The sequence below is a fragment of the Lactuca serriola genome, chromosome 8, assembly GCF_051521515.1.
Source record: "Lactuca serriola cultivar US96UC23 chromosome 8, Lser_US96UC23_V15, whole genome shotgun sequence".
Classification (NCBI taxonomy): Eukaryota; Viridiplantae; Streptophyta; class Magnoliopsida; order Asterales; family Asteraceae; genus Lactuca; species Lactuca serriola.
Window position 1 is genome coordinate 179,633,286 of NC_136415.1, and position 19,139 is coordinate 179,652,424.

General features: G+C 39.6%; 1 protein-coding gene across 1 annotated transcript; it reads left to right on the top strand.

Moving 5' to 3' along the window:
* Positions 1-3,368: 3,368 nt before the first annotated feature.
* Positions 3,369-5,852, top strand: CHX24 (cation/H+ exchanger 24). The gene is made up of 2 exons (XM_079016242.1): positions 3,369-4,364; positions 4,494-5,852. The coding sequence occupies exons 1-2, from the start codon at positions 3,471-3,473 to the stop codon at positions 5,688-5,690; spliced, it is 2,091 nt and encodes a 696-aa protein (XP_078872368.1). The 5' UTR covers positions 3,369-3,470; the 3' UTR covers positions 5,691-5,852.
* The last annotated feature ends 13,287 nt before the right edge of the window (positions 5,853-19,139 follow it).

Genomic DNA, 19,139 nt, shown 5'->3' on the forward strand with positions numbered 1-19,139 from the left:
TATTTTGGTCTTTTTGTAATATATGTCTCGTTACTTGTTCAGACAAGTTAGAAAAGTCAAGATCCATGGAGAACCAAACAACAGGAGATGCAGAGAGCAGCTCAAATGATGCCATGTCTAAAAAACAAGTTTGATAAATATAAAAAATATGTGAAAAAAACACCTATACCGACGACATGTCGTCGGTATAGGTATTAGCTATTCAAACCATTAGGACCCTTTCCAGACGACTTATCGTCGGTATAAGTGAACCTTTATAGACGACGTGTCGTCGGTAAATGTATCATTTTTGCCGACGATTAGTCGTCGGTATAGATCTATATTAAAACTTTTTTTCCCTCGAAAATTAGCCCCGACGACACTTTTTTAGACTACAAGTCGTCTGCATTGCTGAATCTGTACAGACAACACCTATCCCGACGACTTTTTCGACTTTTACCGACGGAGCTATTCCGACGACTTTGTACGGACGACAAGTCTTCGGTATAGCCTGTGCCGACGACATGTTGTTGGTATAGGGATATAAAAAGTCGTCGGTATAGGTATCGTTCCTTGTAGTGCGATATATGTACTCATTATTTGTCTTCTCAAGCATGTCCTCAATTACTTAACATACTCTTGTATTTAGTTAACTTACAAAACATCTTTTCTTATAACTCAATCAAATTTAAATAAGACAAAACTGCAAATTTGGTCCCTGTGGTATGTCAAAAACTGTGGATGAGGTCTAAAAAGATTTCAACTTGCACCATTAATCCAAAATGAAAATTTTATTGTGGATTTGGTCCCTTACAAATGTGAAAAGACTATTATGCTCTTTTAATTTCTTTTTTATATTTTCTAATATTTATTTCTATATTTCTAGAATTAAGAAAAATATAAAATCCCACCATATCTCTACCCCACCAGACTCGGACACCCCCCCTCTCTCTCTCCCCTCCTTCCCCTTCTTGATAAACCAGATTTTCTAGAAACCCAAAAATTTGAATGCAGACAAAGCATATCAAAAACCCAAAACATGAAGCTTTTGAGAAAACCCTTCTAACTTTTAACAAATTTAACCCATGGAAGATGAAGTGATCGATTGTTACGATTTTGGAGCCTATAGCAATTTTGTGAAAACCCATCAAATCGAAAATCAGATGTAGCAAAAGCGAACTGCTCTGCTGCCCCTGATTCGAACCTATTACAATTTTGGAGTTAATCCTTATTGCTGCTCGATTTGTTGTGATACGCCCTATGATTTCTATTTGTTTGATTCTCTTTGTGATGGATAGATGTGCTTTCTAAAGAATAAAAAAAATTAATTGTTTGATTTGGAGTTAATCTAGTCTGGTTTGTAAGTAGAGTGATAAGGTGGGTTAGGGTTCTGATTTTTATAAGGACATATTTTGTATGAGTGAAGTCTGGGATTTCGAGAATTGAGTGCACCTCTTGATTTTTTCTTGACCCAGTTGTGAAATCAAGATTAAAATCAGGAAGAACTAAGAAAACCAAACCCAACATCACCATTACCATCACCATCGTTCATCAATGGTAAACAATTTGGTCGCCGGAGAGCCACACCACCACCATTATTCAGACAACCACCAGATATGTACGTTGGAGAGCCATAACACGACCAACATCGTCAATTTGGTTGTATTGCAGACGAATTAAAGCTTTTAAGGTAAGCTTTTGTTGGTTTTTTTGAGAGATTGAATCTTAATGTGTCTGGGTGTTTTTGATCAGCTTGTAGGTTGGAGGTGGCAGTCCTTGGTAGGGTTGTTTTTGTTTGGGTTTTCCAACGAAGAAATAGGGATGGAGGAATGGTGGGTTGCAATGAAGCTTACACTCAATCTCCAAGTGGTTTCGGTTTTTTTGCAGGTTTTGAAGAAGAAGAAGAAGAAGAAGAAGAAGAAGAAGAAGAAGAGAGAGAGAGAGAGAGAGAGAGAGAGAGAGAGAGAACCAAATTTTTTGGACCATATCCATAGTTTTTTGCAAACCACAAGAACCAAATTTGTGGTTTCGTCTTTAAATAATAAGTTTTACGATAAAAAAATAATCTATGGGTACAAACTTTAACTTTTATATGTTTTACTTATGATTACAAGTAATATTCGTGATCAACGTTATAAGTATAGAAAATGTGTCTAGTAGTACATAAAAACTAATAATCTTTTACATTTAAGGTAGAAATATATTAAGAAACGATAAATTTCCATATACATATTATAATCTTGATGATCTTTTATAAGTAAGATACAACTATATAACAATATCATCTCTTTTTGCATAAATAATGATAAAGGTTGATGAGTTTTTTTTTATTTTTTATTTTTTTTATTACAACAATAATCATTAACAATAATGGGGGTCTTCATTTTGTAAAATAAAATGAAATTCTACTTTTATTTTTAACCCAAATAACGTCGCCTATTGAAAGGAAACTACACACCGAAAAACAAACGATTTGTCGATAACTGAAACGAAACAAATTTTAGGACGGAAACTAATCACCGGAATGAAACAAATCGCCACCGCTGTAACACGCGAGTGCACTACTAGTATATATATATATATATATATATATATATATATATATATATATATATATATATATATATATATATATATATATATATATATATATATATAAAAGAGATGAAAATTACTTATGGTTTATTTTTTTCAACAAAAGTCAAACTATATATAACTTTCCATATTTATAACGGTCAATAAACACTAAATTGGTTTTGGCGATTTTAATGGTCCTTCAATCGAATGCTCTCTCTCTCTCTCTCTCTCTCTCTCTCTCTCTCTCTCTCTCTCTCTCTCTCTCTCTCTCTCTCTCTCTCTCCTCTCTCTCTCTCTCTCTCTCTCTCTCTCTCTCTCTCTCTCTCTCTCTCTCTCTCTCTCTCTCTCTCTCTCTCTCTCTCTCTCTCTCTCTCCACCTTTGCATGGCTAGGGCTTTCGTACAAAACAATTTCGTTCAAAATTAGGGCTTTCAGCTAATACTCCTGTCATGAATGTGAAGCTTCGAATTCAAATATGTCGAAAGAGAAAGAATACGGTCTTTTAGGCCCGTTCAAAACTATACCAAAGGAAGCTATATACTGCTCTCGACATGAAAAGCATCCTTTCGGGATATTCATCTACGGAGAAAATCCGCAGGAGCTGTCGTTTTCGCTTGTGTTATTGGAGCTATCGTTGGTCCTTGTGCTTACACATATTATCCGTCACCTTCTCAAACCTCTCAAACAACCACGAGTTATCTCTGAGATCCTTGTACGTTCATTCCTTTTTTCTTGATTAAATGAAGTTTTGAAAAATTTCCCTTAATGTTGAATTTATATATATATATATATTTGCTGTTAAAGGGTGGCATGATTGTTGGACCATCTTGCTTAAGCCGTTACAAGAAGTTTGCGAACTGGATCTTCCCAGGCCAATCGGCGTACATATATCGGAATATTGGTACATTTGCTTTCATGTATTTCATGTTCTTGTCTGGGGTGAAGATGGATCTCCTCATGATAAAAAAAGCAACAAAAAAACAATGGTATATCGGCATGGTTGGTATGGTTGTACCTACGGCAGCAACAGCATTGGTTGCTGTATGTGTCAGAAATTCTTTAGGCCCTGAAATGATGAAAGTTTCTTCGATTTGGGGAATAAGTGCATCCCTAGCTATAACAGCTTTCCCTGTTCTCCACCCCATCATGAGAGAACTCAACCTTTTGAGCTCTGATATAGGTCGAATGGCATTAGCTACGGCTGTTATTGGTGACGTGGTCGGAATTAATGGGCTCGTCGCATTTGAGATTGCTAAACAAGCGGAAGGTCGGCCCTTGGCGCCATTGGGATACGCCATGTCTGGGGTATTCTTTTCTATAATTATCTTTGGTGGGGTTCGATTGTTGATGTTTTGGATCATTAAGATAACACCAGAAGGGAAACCAGTTGAGCAAGTTTACGTAATTTCGATCTTAGCAGGAGTTCTAGCGGTGGCGTTCTTGACTGATATGCTTGGGCTAGCCATAGTTAATGGTCCATGGTATTTGGGTCTGGCGATCCCTGATGGCCCACCGTTAGGATCTACCTTGACCCATAAGTGTGAATCATTTGTTCTAGAAATATTGATGCCATTTGCATATTTAAACATCGGCTTGATGACAGATGTGTTTGCCATGAGGGATGATTGGTCGAAATTGCAGCCTTTGTTTTTTGTAGCGTTGACTGGATATTTAACGAAATTTGTGTCAACTTTACTGGTTACTCGATTCTTTGACATGTCCATGAGAGATGGGGTGACCTTGAGTTTGATAATGAGCTTGAGAGGTCAAGTCGAGCTTTTGCTTTTTATACACTGGTTGGACTTTCAGGTTCTCTCTTTCCCTTTCTCTAAAGCCATGTTACAATAATCTTTTTCAACTAAATTTTCTCTAAAGCCATGTTCTCATTTAAAAAGCTAATAATTAATTTTTGCAATCTGTGATTAATTATATATCCAGATGATCGGGATTCCACAGTTTACTATGTTTGTACTTTTGACAACGGTGATGACGGGAATAGCAACGCCGTTAATCAACATAGTCTACAATCCAAATAGGCCATACATGATCAATAAACGACGAAACATCCAACATACTCCTCCTAACACCGAACTCAACGTTCTGGTGTGCTTCCTTGATGAAGAAAGTGTTCCAGGAATGATCCACCTTCTAGAAGTTTCTAACCCAACAGTACACAGTCCTTTCTTAGTATACGCTCTTCATCTTGTCGAGCTTGTGGGCCGAGCTGCTCCCATGTTCATCGATCATACAGGAGAACCCAAAGAAAATGATAAAAAGAGCCAAAAGGATTACAGCGGGGCTGTACATAAATCCTTTCAAACTGTCCATGAAACCAGGGGTGATGTTATTAAGGTTCACTCGTTTACCTCGGTAGCACCAAAAAGAAGCATGTACCAAGATGTTTGTGAGCTTGCTTTGAACAGGAAAGCATCTTTGATAATATTACCGTATAATATGTCCCCAATGAGAGGCTTAGCGGGGACAGATATGATTCAAAACAGTGTGAAATCTTTGAACTACACTGTGTTGGACCATGCACCATGCTCGGTGGCCATGTTAGTCGATAAGGGGGATTTCAGGGCACCCGCTAACCTACGCATGTCTGTGACACTACAATACCATTTCGCAATGCTTTTTCTAGGTGGAGCAGACGCAAGGGAAGCATTGGCGTGTGCTGATAGGATGGCTGGGAATCCGAATGTTTCACTTACTGTGATACGGTTTCTTGCGTATAATGGTGAAGGAGATAATGAAATGGAAAAGAAGCTTGATGATGGGCTGGTGACTTCATTTTGGGTGAAATATGAGGGGAATGAGCAAGTGGCTTATCGGGAGGTGGTGGTGAGAAATGGTGAAGAGACTGTAGCAGCTATTCGAGCCATGAATAGTGAGGATTATGATCTTTGGATTGTGGGGAGAAAACTGGGGGTTAATCCGATTTTGATCGAAGGTTTGTCGAGTTGGAGTGAAAATTTGGAGCTTGGAGTGATTGGTGATTATGTTGCGTCTGTTGATTTAGGGAGCACGGCTTCAGTTTTGGTAGTGCAACAACAGGTTTTACGAGACAAAGAGACCAATTCTGGGGGATTGCGAGGGCGAATCTCCAGATATTTTAGTGATATTTTATGTTTTTGATTGCTAATGGATAAAAATGTACGTTTGTTATTGTAATGACTCAGAATGAATAGCATAGGGAAAAGAACCGGTAGCGCTTGGCCTCATGAACATGTTATTGATCGATTAGATTCATAAATCTTGTGTATGCATTTACTCTTAAGTTCGGTTTGTCTTCGTGTATATATTAGGTGTAAAATTTTAATCCGCTGTAGTATAGTTTCATTTTACTCCTAGTTTCATTTTACTCTACTGCTAGAAAAAAGGTTTTCCTTGACAAACAATGTCTGTCATAAATGCTATGACAGACAAATGTTTGTCATTTAAAGCCATGCCATGATAAAAAATGACACACATTAGGTCTGTCATAAAATTTACGACAGACTTTTATGACCAACAATTAAGACATACATATATGACATGCGTTTTCGACGGGTCCAGCTATTTAGACCCTTTTTACATTCTTAAAGGGCCCCCTAATAATTATTTTAACTTTTTTTCCTAAAATAAACTAATCATTACAAAATAATTATCTTTTTATTAATTATCATTACATAATATTATACCCCTCATGATTACTTTATATTTTTAATTTTAAATAAAACTAATCATTACATAATAAAAGAGTTCAATATAAAAAATTGTTTATAGAAAAATAATAATATCATTTTTATAAAAAAATATTAAAATATATATATATATATATATATATATATATATATTCAAATCTATAAAATAAAATATTTTAAATAAAAAAATTAAATTTTTTTTTGTTTTTATATGCAATTTATTAAAATAATTTTTATATGAAAGTATAATAATAAATGACTTCAAATACGATATGATAATAATAAAATAAAATTCAAATGTAATTACATATCAAAATAATTAAAATATATTCGTACATAAAAATAATTCAAATATATTCGTAAATAAAGTTCTAGTGGAACAACTGGATTTTTCGGTGTGCATATCATCGCCTCGTCGGACCACGGAAGCCATCCATTCGCCGCCGCCGTCGGCAACCACAACTGTCGACTCACCATCTCTCTTTCTCTTCTTCATTCTCTTTTTATTTTCCCGGCAACTTCTAGCGGTAGGAAGAATGATATTTTTTTGGTGTGTGGGGATTTTTTTGTATGCTTGTGTATTTTCAGATCGTGTTTCGGACGATGGCCGTTTGTATATTAGGTAGTGAACATCCAAATAAATCTTTTTTTTTTTAATTTTAAATATTAAAACATAATATTATTTTTATAATAAGATAAAATGATGATTTTTGCAATACAACAAAAATCATCACTTGGCTTGCGAAAAGGCTTTTAGTAAAAAAAAAAATTTATAACGGTTTTAAGCCCAAATTTAAGGTTATTATTTTAGAAATACAACAATAATTTATTTAAATTATATATATATATATATATATATATATATATATATATATATATATATATATATATATATATATATATATATATATATTAACGTTTTATAGTATTTAATTAATATGAAGAAAATGAAAAAAAAGCACATGAAAAAAAACGCATGGGTTCCTTTTTTTTTTTGTTAACATTTTATTTTCATTTTTAATTGTATGTTTATTACTCTCTTAATTAATGAGAATGACTTCTTGAAAATTTAATTTTTACTTTGAGAATAGGAAAAAATATAGTTACACGTGAAAAATCATAATGAAGGATTCCTCTAAAAAAAAATATAGGGTCCAATTAGTAGGACCTGTTTTCGACATACATTTATGATTGACTTTGTTTGTCACAATTCGTAACAATTTTGTATTTATGACAGACATTTGCGACTTCACATTACGACATATTTTTTGTACAATATGATTTTTGACATATATATATATATATATATATATATATATATATATATATATATATATATATATATATATATATATATATATATATATACCAAATCTTAATCAAACTAAAGTACATATTTAATGTCTAATAACACAAAACAAAACATCATACATATATAAAAAGGCTTACACGAACTATAGTGTCAAATTCAAAAATACGGTCCAAATTCATCAAAAAGTAATTGACAAATTCATATCACTAATAAATAAAATTTATGACATAAATAGCCCGTTCTTCACGCACCCTATCAAGCTCGACATCTGTATATTCATTCTTCCACCAAAACTGAGACAAAACTAATATATTAGTAAAAAAACCATTAAATAATTATATATGTAAATACACAATTATATATCGAAAAAGGTCGGTCAAAGGTTAGTATAGACATTTAAGGAAAAATGTAGCAATGATTGGTTGTTTATGTTATAACGTAAAATGGAAATGTACCAATGGTTTGCTTTTAATGATTTATTGCCGTGCTTGGAGTCTTATCCTACAAATACCATGACATAAAATTAGATTATGGATTTTGAGTTTGAATTAAAAATATATAATACCTTAATGATGGGATCCCCAACCTCGCCATTACCAAGAAGGCGTTGTGAACGTCAAATGGCTCATGCTCTTGCCCTTCCTGATCCCTGATCCAGGAGTTTGACTTTGACTTGTCTACATACAAACAAATCAACTTCATGTTTTGATGTAATTAAGAAACAATACATACAAAAATACTAATACTAAACAATTAATATATGACTTTCGCTGAGGTACCTACCTGTTTTGCACCAGAAGGAGGTTCTGTAGAAGCAGCATCTGTGAATGACAGCTCTCCATTGCTCATTTTATACTTCTCATATTCAAGAAATGCATGTAGAAAAATTTGTTTCAGAAATTGGATAATGAAAGATATTAATAAAGTAATGGCTTGATTTTTTAATCCTAAACATTTAAATCAGTAAGTAAAGTACCTTTTCATAAAAACAGCGGAATGTCCATGAGACAGTTGTACAAGTCCTGTTCACAGTCAATCAATCATAAGTAATAAACTTATTCAACTAATCAAAGACTAAAACAAGCAATTTAAAGTTTAATGGTTTTTTTGTTAAACATCACAATTACTCAGAAATTTCAACAAATAATACATTCAAAATTCATTTCCTTTTGAATTTTAGATGCTATATGTTGCTGCCATTTTGTTAAACATCACAATTGTAACATCGTGATTTTTTTCACCTATTTTTTTTTTTTCAAAACATTTATTTAACAGAATATGTTAGCGGAAGTCTTATTTAAAGTTTAAAGGAAACATCACCAATGTTACGTTTATTTTTCAAAAACATCATTCATCAAAATATAGTTGATACCAAATCAAAAACAAGTTCTCAAAAACAAGTGCTAAGAAAACTCCACGACATGTCCAAACAATATCAATACTAAGACATAAACTGGAATGTAACTACCCAAATTCTCCATCCTCACCAAGTCGTCAAACTATGCAACCTTCACCCATGCAAGGCTTTACAAGCAAAGAAACAAGTATCAACAAATGTTAAGTGAGTCAACCATAAATACAATGCTATGAAAAACACACATAACATATCATCACATACATCACATGCATCACATACATCATATGCATCATATATATCATTTACATCGCATGTTTCTCACTAGAGTATCATTAGGGTCTACTATAATTATTTATCTTTTAGTATTAGATAACTAATTGTTATTCCTAGCCCTAGGTCCATCACTAACACGCAATGAAGATTCCTTACACATGGGTCCATCACTAACCCGTAATGTAGACACCTCGCACGTAGGTCCATCACTAACATGAAGACAAAACCTGTTCACTACTAAGTGACCGGCCCAACCATACCCTACTGGGTCCATCACTAACCCTAGGTCCATCACTAACCCAAGTGGTAAAAACCTCATTCACTACTAACATGATCGGCTCGACCCAGTGCACTAAGTGAGGCGCGACTCTCACTCATAACATTAACCCGGTTCGCTGTGTTCGCTATTCCGACATTGCACATACAAGTATGCACGTTGTCGTTCGAGAGTGGTACTCGTCATTGTTCCCATCACTACAACTTCCCACTCAAACGTGATATTTATCGTGACCGGCTCGACCCAGTGCACTAAGCGAGGCGCGACTCTCACTCGTAACATTACTCCCGATTCGCTGCGTTCGTTACTTCGACGTTGCAAATACAAGTATGCACGTTGTCGTTCGAGAGTGGTACTTGTCATTGTTCCCATCACTAAAAATTCCCACTCAAATGTGATATTTGATCCAGTGCCATCACTACGCCAATATCACTCCAGTCCTTAAACACCATAGTGTCCATGAACCATGCCCCGAGTGGTGGTCTAGAAAAACCACTCGGCGTCACTAGTGGCTTAAGCTCTTTCCCTTTAGGTATCTTCCAGTCTCTAAGGCCCTCACAAGTATCTGAATAGGGTACACACTATGACATCCCCAAAAATCACGGCCAGAAAAGACCGATTTTGTTTATGCTTTGTTTAAAAATCAGAGTAACATTTTAAATAAAAGTGTTGCGGAATTTGTCCCAAAACAAAATATGATAGAGATTTATCAAAAGCATTTCCGTAGAAATGTATTTCATTAAAAAGACTCGGGATGTCATGTTCGATATAGATCATAAGCATAAACAATACAACATAGGCCTTACTACATTATTCCGTATTTACAGGCCAAAAATCCATTAATCTCTCATCCCAAGATATCACATCTATGCTCATGCGCCACTACCTGTAATACAAGAAACTGAGTGGGTTAGGCTTGGGAGCCTGGTGAGCATATAGGGTTTTCAACCCACAATAAATAAGTTTATTAATTTCCTCAACCAACAATAACCCGATTACCCGTTCCCGTTATCCTCACATTACGTCCCTAAGCATCTATCATAAGGGACCTATCCTAAGGATTATCATAAGGACGGACACTACTGCTAAGGGGATTCCTCAGCAATAAATGTCCTTAAGGCAACCATGTGGGGGATGGAGTACATCTGGTGAGCACATAGTTCAAATAAACACCTACAGGTTGCAAGCCTGCTAGTGTTCCACTGGACTGTCTAGAATAGTCCATGGTTGTCATCTATACTCCGCTAGATGACTGAATCATCAATAACATCTATAACGAGGTCTCTCATTATTTTATTTTGTCACACAACAACTAATACATCTACCTATGTTTTACCCCAACATTTTCGTAGATATAAAATACATATACAGTTTAAATCATTGAAAACATGTATAAAAATGTTCATCCAGCATAGATAGCAAGTATTTAGGTAATATGCACACATAGCACGTAATTTATATAAAATACTTCATATCTATGTGTAAGCTGAAAGTAACTATGCACTCACCTGAAAGGTGACTCAGCACTCGGACAGCGTTTCGATACTCTCAAAACGATATTCCTTCGATAAAACCTAGTATCGATACCACTAGGGTTTAGTCTAACGATAACCGCGACAAATTAATAGTCTAACTATTATTATTATTATATAAGCGTTAATAACACTCAATATAACTCATAATAATAGCCCAAATAATTATTTTAAGGACCTAATAACATTCCTATAATTATTTGAAAGCTATATTAAAAATTGCGTAAGCGTAGCACACTTACAGCGAATTTTATCGAAAATCGGAACTTATTTGGAGCAGCATTTCGAAACCGAAAGACTCCTTTTTCTCGGGACTCCGGGAGCCTCGGGGCTTCCTTAGGGTGCTAGGGGCCTTATCTAGGGTTTAGGGGGGGGGGGGGTTAGAGGGGTAGTGAGAGACAGTAGAGAGAGAAGGAGTTGAAGAAATGAGTGAAAAACCTGAGACCCTTCGTAGCCTATTTATAGGGTCGAACTTTGGACCTACGCTGCGCGTACCACTCAACTACGCTGGGCGTAGTTCGGATAAGGTTGCCAAGCGTGTCCCAGCTGGCTCGCACTCGGACAGGACCCGGATAAGACCGAAGGTACGTAGGGCGTACCGGACCTCGTACGCGGGGCGTAATGCGAAGGCTTCGTGGCATGATCCGAAGCGAGGTCTGATCAGCGATGGAGGGTCCAGATGTTGCCACGTCATCTCAGTTTCGCAATTTTCCTTCTTGATTTCTAAAAATCATAACTTTCGCATACTAGCTCCGTTTTCAACGTTCTTTATATCCAGGCGAAGGTGGGAACGTACTCTACAACTTTCGTTTAGACTCCGTCGGCTAATTTTGACTCGATTTTAAATTTTATATTATTAACGGCCCGAGACAGGATTGGTCCGTTAAATCCTCATAACTTCTTCATCCGACATCCGTTTTCGCCCATCTTTTTCTCGTTACGCTACTTTTAACGAGATCTTCGATTCTCGTTTAGGTCGTGTCGGCTAAAAATCGCTCGATCTAATATTCGAATTTCGGGCTGTACACTGCTAACTCGAAACTTCAAAAAATCATAACTTCTTCATACGAAGTCAGATTTGGGCGTTCTTTTTATCGATGTTCTTAGTTTAACATATTCAACGACTTTCGTTTAGATCGCTAAGGCTAAATCTCGCTCTATCGTAAATTCACTATTTACGCTTCCCGGTATCGTGCCGGTTCTGTCGCGAAACTTCGACGGGTCATAACTTCTTCGTTATAACTCGGATTTCGGCGTTCCTTATATCCCCGGAATCCTTGTTTCGACCACTACAACTTTATATAAAGATATCGGGCTTATCTCACACTTTAATTTTGACGCTTATTTTTATTCTTTATTAAATATATATTTATAATTAAATAATAAACACATAAACACACATAATTCACATAGTACTCAAATATTTCATCTTTATTACTTCAAAAAGAGTTACAATAGTTGACCTAGACTATTACATTGACAAAAATGCTTAGCCCTGAAACCCGGGCGTTACACACACCTAAGCCTAGGTTGCTACCCTTTACATCCTGATGACGTCCCTAAGCTAGCACGGAAGAGTCGCGCTCGACCAAGGAACCTGGCGCACTGGCCAAGCAAAACTCAACAGGCTCAGTGCCCGCCAGCGCCCCTAAGAGCAGGGCTCCCCGGCGAAAGGCTCGCGCCCACCAGGGACGCTCCCGGTACAAAGACAAAAGATACGGTCAGGAGACAAGGTACAGGATCAGAGCATTACCGCCGGAGCCAATGATAGCGCTCTAACAGGTAGAGGCGCATGACCCTCCAATTAACGCCTCTGACCTTGTCTCCTTAAAACGATCATGTCTCGTACGGACATGACACGGTCGCTAGGTATAAAAGGAGACGCTCAGGAGCTCAAGAGGTAAGTGATCTTCTTCTAGCCACATTTACATAAACCCTAAACCTTATCTAACTTGACCGTCAGAGTGTCTTTCCACGAGCCTCCTCCCGGGAAACGACTGACGGCCTTTCTATCTTGTGATCTTGCAAAAGCCACTCGGAATCCATTAGAAGAGCTTGGGAAGAAGCGATAGTGAGGTAACATCATTTGGCGTCATCCGTGGTGGTGACAAAGAACGAAACCAAAAGCACCGTTTAGTGAAATCTATGGCGTCCGACGGAAACGTCGAAGTCGGAGGAGCCAAGACCAGTCCCATACGGTCCATGGCACCGTTGGACAAAACGCCGCCACCTATGACGGCCAATAGAGAAGCCACAGGCGAAGGCGGCTCTATAGTAACCGTAGTACCACCGGGGAGTCGGCAGCCACTTCTATTGCCGCACACATCGTCAGAAACAAGCAGTGGTACTGCCACACAACCTTCATCCCAGCAGCCAAGGCCAACTCATGTGACAGTGCCATTAGTCACACCCCTTCAGACGCCACTAACATTCCAGCCAATAGCGACGCAATCTCCAGTACCCCAAATGCCACCATTCGTCACACTGATAATGCAAAATCAATTACCAATCCCCTCAATGACACTGTCGGTAAACCAAATACCAAATGCCTAACCATCACCCTAGATATAATCGTCGAACCTGATGTTGATGGGTACACATCCGATGCTCTCGTTACCACCACTCATGCAAACCATGATAACCCCATCACCGGTTTTCTACCCTACAACAGGTACATGGGGCGAACCTATCATTACCACCAACACCAGCAGGCAGTAAGCTCCGGCAAGCCATCCTCCAACCCACTCTCAACCTGTTCCTCCCGGATACTCGCTTCAACTACCATTCCAGCAGCAAACCTTCTATGGCCCAAACCCAGGCTACCATGCATTCTACGACCATCCGGGGACGTAGCCGTACAACACATCCCACCAATATAATATGCAGGGACCGCTAGCCATCCCAAACCAAGACTGCCTATCATGAAGCGTCACATCTCCATTCGCCTAGGAGTTGCTGGACTATGAAATTCCAAACACAACCAAGCTCCCCAACCTAAAAACTTACAACGGCACCACCGACCCAGATAGCCACATTGACACGTATGAATGGACAATGATGTCGCTCAAATTAGACGAGCGATTTAGGTGCACATACTTCCCAACAACCCTTGATGGCAATGTGGGCGCATGGTTCACGACACTTCTCCTGGGCATCATTTACAACTTTGGCCAACTCAAATACTTGTTCCTCACAAACTTCATGCAAATGCGAAAGTACAAAGGCAATTCCCACTCTATCATTGGATGTAAGCAGAAAGAGGGTGAAAGCGTAAGGGAGTACTTCACAAGGTTCACCAATGCCACCCTGGATGTGCCAGGACATGATGAGGGCCTCATAGCTGGGGCCTTCACGTGAGGACTCCTACCAGGCTCTTGTCGTAAAAGCTCATGGGGAAAAAAACCGCAGACGAGAGCTGAACTAAAGGAAAAGGTGGAACGATACTTGAGACAGGAGGAAGGTGAAGCAACGAAGCAAGCATATCTAAACGCCATGACGACCAAGCGTCATAGCCCAACTCGCACGGAGGTACCAGGAAGAAGCAGGCATTTTGGGCGGGGAAAGAGACCACAGGGTCGCTTTAGGCCATATAATAGGGATGACAGACGAGGCCGCCGACCAGACGTATATGTGGTCACAGACAAGCCGCAGCCGGCGAAAGCACCAAAGGGACGGTATTGTGAATATCACAAGAGCAAAATGCATGGCACTACCAATTGCTCAGTTCTCAAGAAGGAAATGGAGGAGAAACAACTCAAGGGAGATCTTGTAGAGGTGGCATGGGGCTTATGTGCTAAGTTCAAGGCCGAAAATGCCAAAGGCACACCACGAGAAGGTGCCCAGCCCAGAGAGATATTCATGATATGAAGCAAGAGGGGTAAGCAAGAAGGACCAGTCGATCAAAGAAGCCTCGCAACCGAAACACAAGCACTTACATTCTCAGTGCAAGACCCCAGACCGGAAGGATGGAAAGGTGATAATCCACTCATATTTCATGCCTATATTAAAAATGTGGTCATACATAGGGTTTACATCGACACAGGCAGCTCAGCAAACATAATCTATGAGCATTGTTTCTGTCTCCTTTTAGATCCGTGGAAGGACAACCTGAGACCCAAAACAGGAAGGCTGGTAGGATTTACAGGACACAACTTATGGCCGCTCGACACAATTCACCTACCTCTTATGCTAAGCAGCCACGATAAACAACGAAAGAAAATGATCCTGGTCGATTTCGTTGTAATCTGGCACTCAGCAGAGCACAACATCATCTTGGGAAGGATGACTCTGCTCGAACTAGGAGCCGTCCCATCAACAATGCACTGAATTGTGAAATTCAACATTACTGAGGGCCCGACTACGATTCTTGCCACGCCACCGAGGGAACTACAATACTTTATGGTTATGCAACCAACGAAGATAACAAGGGAAACCAAGAAAGCGCGGGTTGAATCAACAAATGAGAAAGAGGTGATTAACGTAGAATACACCGATCAGTCGATCAGCATTGGTCGTAGCCTCCTAGAGCACACCAGGCAGGCGCTCATCGACATGCTCAGACGATATAAGCATGTGTTTGCATGGACTCCCACAGACATGGTCGGCGTGGATAGGAAAGTCATAGAGCATAAGCTCATGATCAAGCCATGCACAAAGGAGATTAAGCAGAAGAAGAGGGTCCATGGGGGAGACCGTAACAGGGCAATCAATGCAGAATTAGCCAAGCTAACACAGGCGGGAATCTTGAGAGAAGCGGTTTTCCCAACCTTGTCGCTAATCCCGTCATGGTACGAAAGCATGACGAGTCATGGAGCATGTGCATCAACTTCTCTGATCTAAACAAGGCGTGCCCCAAGGATTGCTATCCCCTACCAGAAATCGACTAGAATGTGTAGTCGCTACAGGGTTTCAAGCTAAAGTGCTTTCTAGATGCATATAAAGGTTATCATCAGATTCTGATGAGCAAGGAAGACGAGGAAAATACAGCTTTCTATACCGACCACGACACCTTTTGTTACACCAAAATGCCGTTTGGATTAAAGAATGCAGGGGCAACATATCAATGATTGCTCGACTCGATATTCTCCAACCAAATTGGAAGAAACATCGAGTTATATGTCGACGACATGGTTATTAAGAGCCCAGATGAAGAAAAATGTTACGAGATGTTGAAGAAACTTTCAGAACATTGGAAAAGGTGAAGATGAAGTTGAACCCAGGAAAATATACCTTCAGGGTGGAAGAAGGGCAATTCTTGGGATATTATGTTACCAGACAAAGCATCCAGCCCAACCTAGTCAAGGTGGACGAGTTTATAGAGACCGCACCTCCAAATACCTTGAGGGACGTGCAGGGCCTGAACGGAAAACTCACAGCGCTCAGTAGGCTTATCTCGAAGTCGGCTGACAAGGCCATGCCACTCTTTCACACACTAAAGGGTTGTATTGAGAAAAGTAACTTCCAATGGACGGCGACAACAGAGTCAACACTCCAGAAGATCGAAGAAGCCCTGCAAAAGTTACCTACATTAGTCAGCCCTATTCTAGGCGATACGTTGCAGTTATATCTCTCGACCTCAAACGAGGCCATATCCTCCGTTTTGGTTGTAGAAAGGGAGGGAGAAAAGAAGCCGGTGTACTTCATCAGTCGAGCGCTACAAGGTCCCGAACTCAACTACCCCACTTTAGAGAAGCTAGTGCTAGCGCTCATTTATGCTGCACAGTGGTTGAGACGTTATTTTCAAGCACACCAGATCGAAGTCCTGACGAACTACCCGATGCAACAGATACTGCTCGAGCCAAAAACGTCAGGTCGACTCGCAAAGTGGGCAATTGAATTAAGTGAGCACGACATCAGTTATCGCCCAAGAACGAGCATCAAGGGTCAAGCGTTGGTAGATTTCCTGCTCGAAATCCCCAGTGGGGGAGACATAACCAAAGAAGGAATCCTGGCAGTGAAAGAAATCCCGGAAAACAATCGGAGATGGACGTTGTGCACCAATGGAGCATCCAGCAGAGAGGGCTCAAGAGCAGGCCTAATCTTGACCGACCCGAAGGGAGAAGAGGTCACCTACTCTCTTTGTTTCGATTTCCACACCTCGAACAATGAGGCGGAATATGAAGCACTGCTCGCTGGGTTGCGCCAGGCCAAACGAATGGAGGCAGAGGTTGTAGCGGCGTTGACGGATTCAAGGCTGGCCGCCAATTAGATTAACGGGAGTTTTGAAACAAGGGACAAAATGATGTAAAAGTATGTTAAGATAGTGCAACAACTCACTAAGTCTTTCAAGGAGTTCACAATCAAACAAATACCAAGGAGTGAGAACAGGAGGGCAGACACCCTAAGCAAATTAGCGTCAACATGCTTCGACTACCTGTCAAAGAAAGTTCTGGTTGAAGTACTCAAAGAAATAAGCATAGACGAATGACAAGTAAGCACCCTCACAACAGCTGGACCCACATAGATGACCCCGTTGGTCGAATACTTACAACAAGGCGTCCTTCATAATAATCATGACGAGGCCAGAAAGACACGCATAAAGGCACCCTCATACATGTTAATAAATGGAGAACTATATCGAAAAGGGTTCATGACCCTATGGCTAAGGTTCGCAGACGAAGCCAAAGGAAAAGAATCACTCCGGGAAGTGCACGCGGGCCAGGTGGGAGCACACGAAGGCACATGCACTCTAACAGGAAAGGTGCTCCGGATGTGGATCTATTGGCCCACCGCATACCAGGACGCGACAGAGCTAACAAGGAAGTGTAGGGAGTGCCAAACATTTTCCCTGGTCCAAGAAAACCCTCCAACACCCCTATCCAATATATCTAGTCCTTGGCCATTTTATCAGTGGAGGATAGACATTGTGGGACCATTCCCGGAGGCACCGAGAAAGCTAAAATACATGGTGGTCGCGGTGGATTACTTCACGAAATGGATCGAGGCGAAACCATTGGCATGCATAACTGGAAGGCAGATGATCAAATTTGTGTGGAAAAACATCATGAATAGATGTGGCACGCCTAAGACGCTTGTTAGCGATAACGGGCTACAATTCGTTGAGAACTCGTTCAAGAAGTGGTGCGCCAGCAAGGGAATCAACCAACGATTCATGTCGGTAGCACATCGACAAGCAAATGGGCAGACGGAAGTGTCCAACCGAACCATTGTGAATGGGATCAAGAAACGGTTAGGGACGGCTAAAGGAAATTGGGCCAAGGAGATACCGGTGGTGCTATGGTCATACAGAACCACTCCACGAAAAAGTACAATGGAAACCCCATTTAGCTTAACATATGGAGCAGAGACGATGCTCCCAATAAAAATAACAATAGGCACATTGAGGACAATCCATACCGACGAAAAGGCCAACTCCTAGGACTTGAGGTTGAGCCTAGACATCCTTGAGGAACGGCGAGAAAAGTCAGACATACGCCAGGTCGCATACAAATGTGCATTAGAAAGGTATTACAACCAAAAGGTCAAAGAGAAAGCATTCAGAGTAAGGGAGTATGTGCTGAGGAGCAATGAGGCAAGTTGGGCTTAGCCGCAGGGCAAGCTGGGTCCTATGTGGGAAGGCCCATACAAGGTTGTTGAAGCAAATCAAAACGGGGCATACGCTCTGGAGACAATGGAAGGAAGGCAAATACCAAGAACATGGAATGCAAGGAACTTGAAAAATTTTTATTTCTAAACTAAGACGCCCCGCCAAACAAGCCTCGCTTAGTGCCCGGGGCGACATTTCAAACGTTCAACACCCAACAAGCCCTATGTTGAAAACTTTGTACTTAGTGTACCGAGTCTAAATACTTAGTGTATTGAATTTCGTACTCGGTGTACCGAACCTGAATCCTTAGTGTATTGAACTTTGTACTCAGCATATTGAATCTTAATACTTAGTGTATTAAATTTCATGTTCAACACATACAGTCAAATGCTTGGCGCATCGAATCCTAATACTTAGTGTATTAAATTTCATGTTCAACACATACAGTCAAATGCTTAGCGCATCAAATCCAAATGCTTAGCGATGATTTGGCATAAAGGGCCCAACATTACATTGAGAAATACCACCAACAAAACATTGAAACAAAAGTAACATTAGTGCTACATCAAAGTCCAAAGCCAAAATATCCAAAAACATAGAAACA

Excerpts from the sequence above, each read along its gene's own strand:
- CHX24 (XM_079016242.1), top strand. The coding sequence starts at position 3,471 with ATGTATTTCATGTTCTTGTCTGGGGTGAAGATGGATCTCCTCATGATA. Across the intron at positions 4,365-4,493 it reads TACACTGGTTGGACTTTCAG|ATGATCGGGATTCCACAGTT; the intron begins GTTCTCTCTTTC and ends TTATATATCCAG.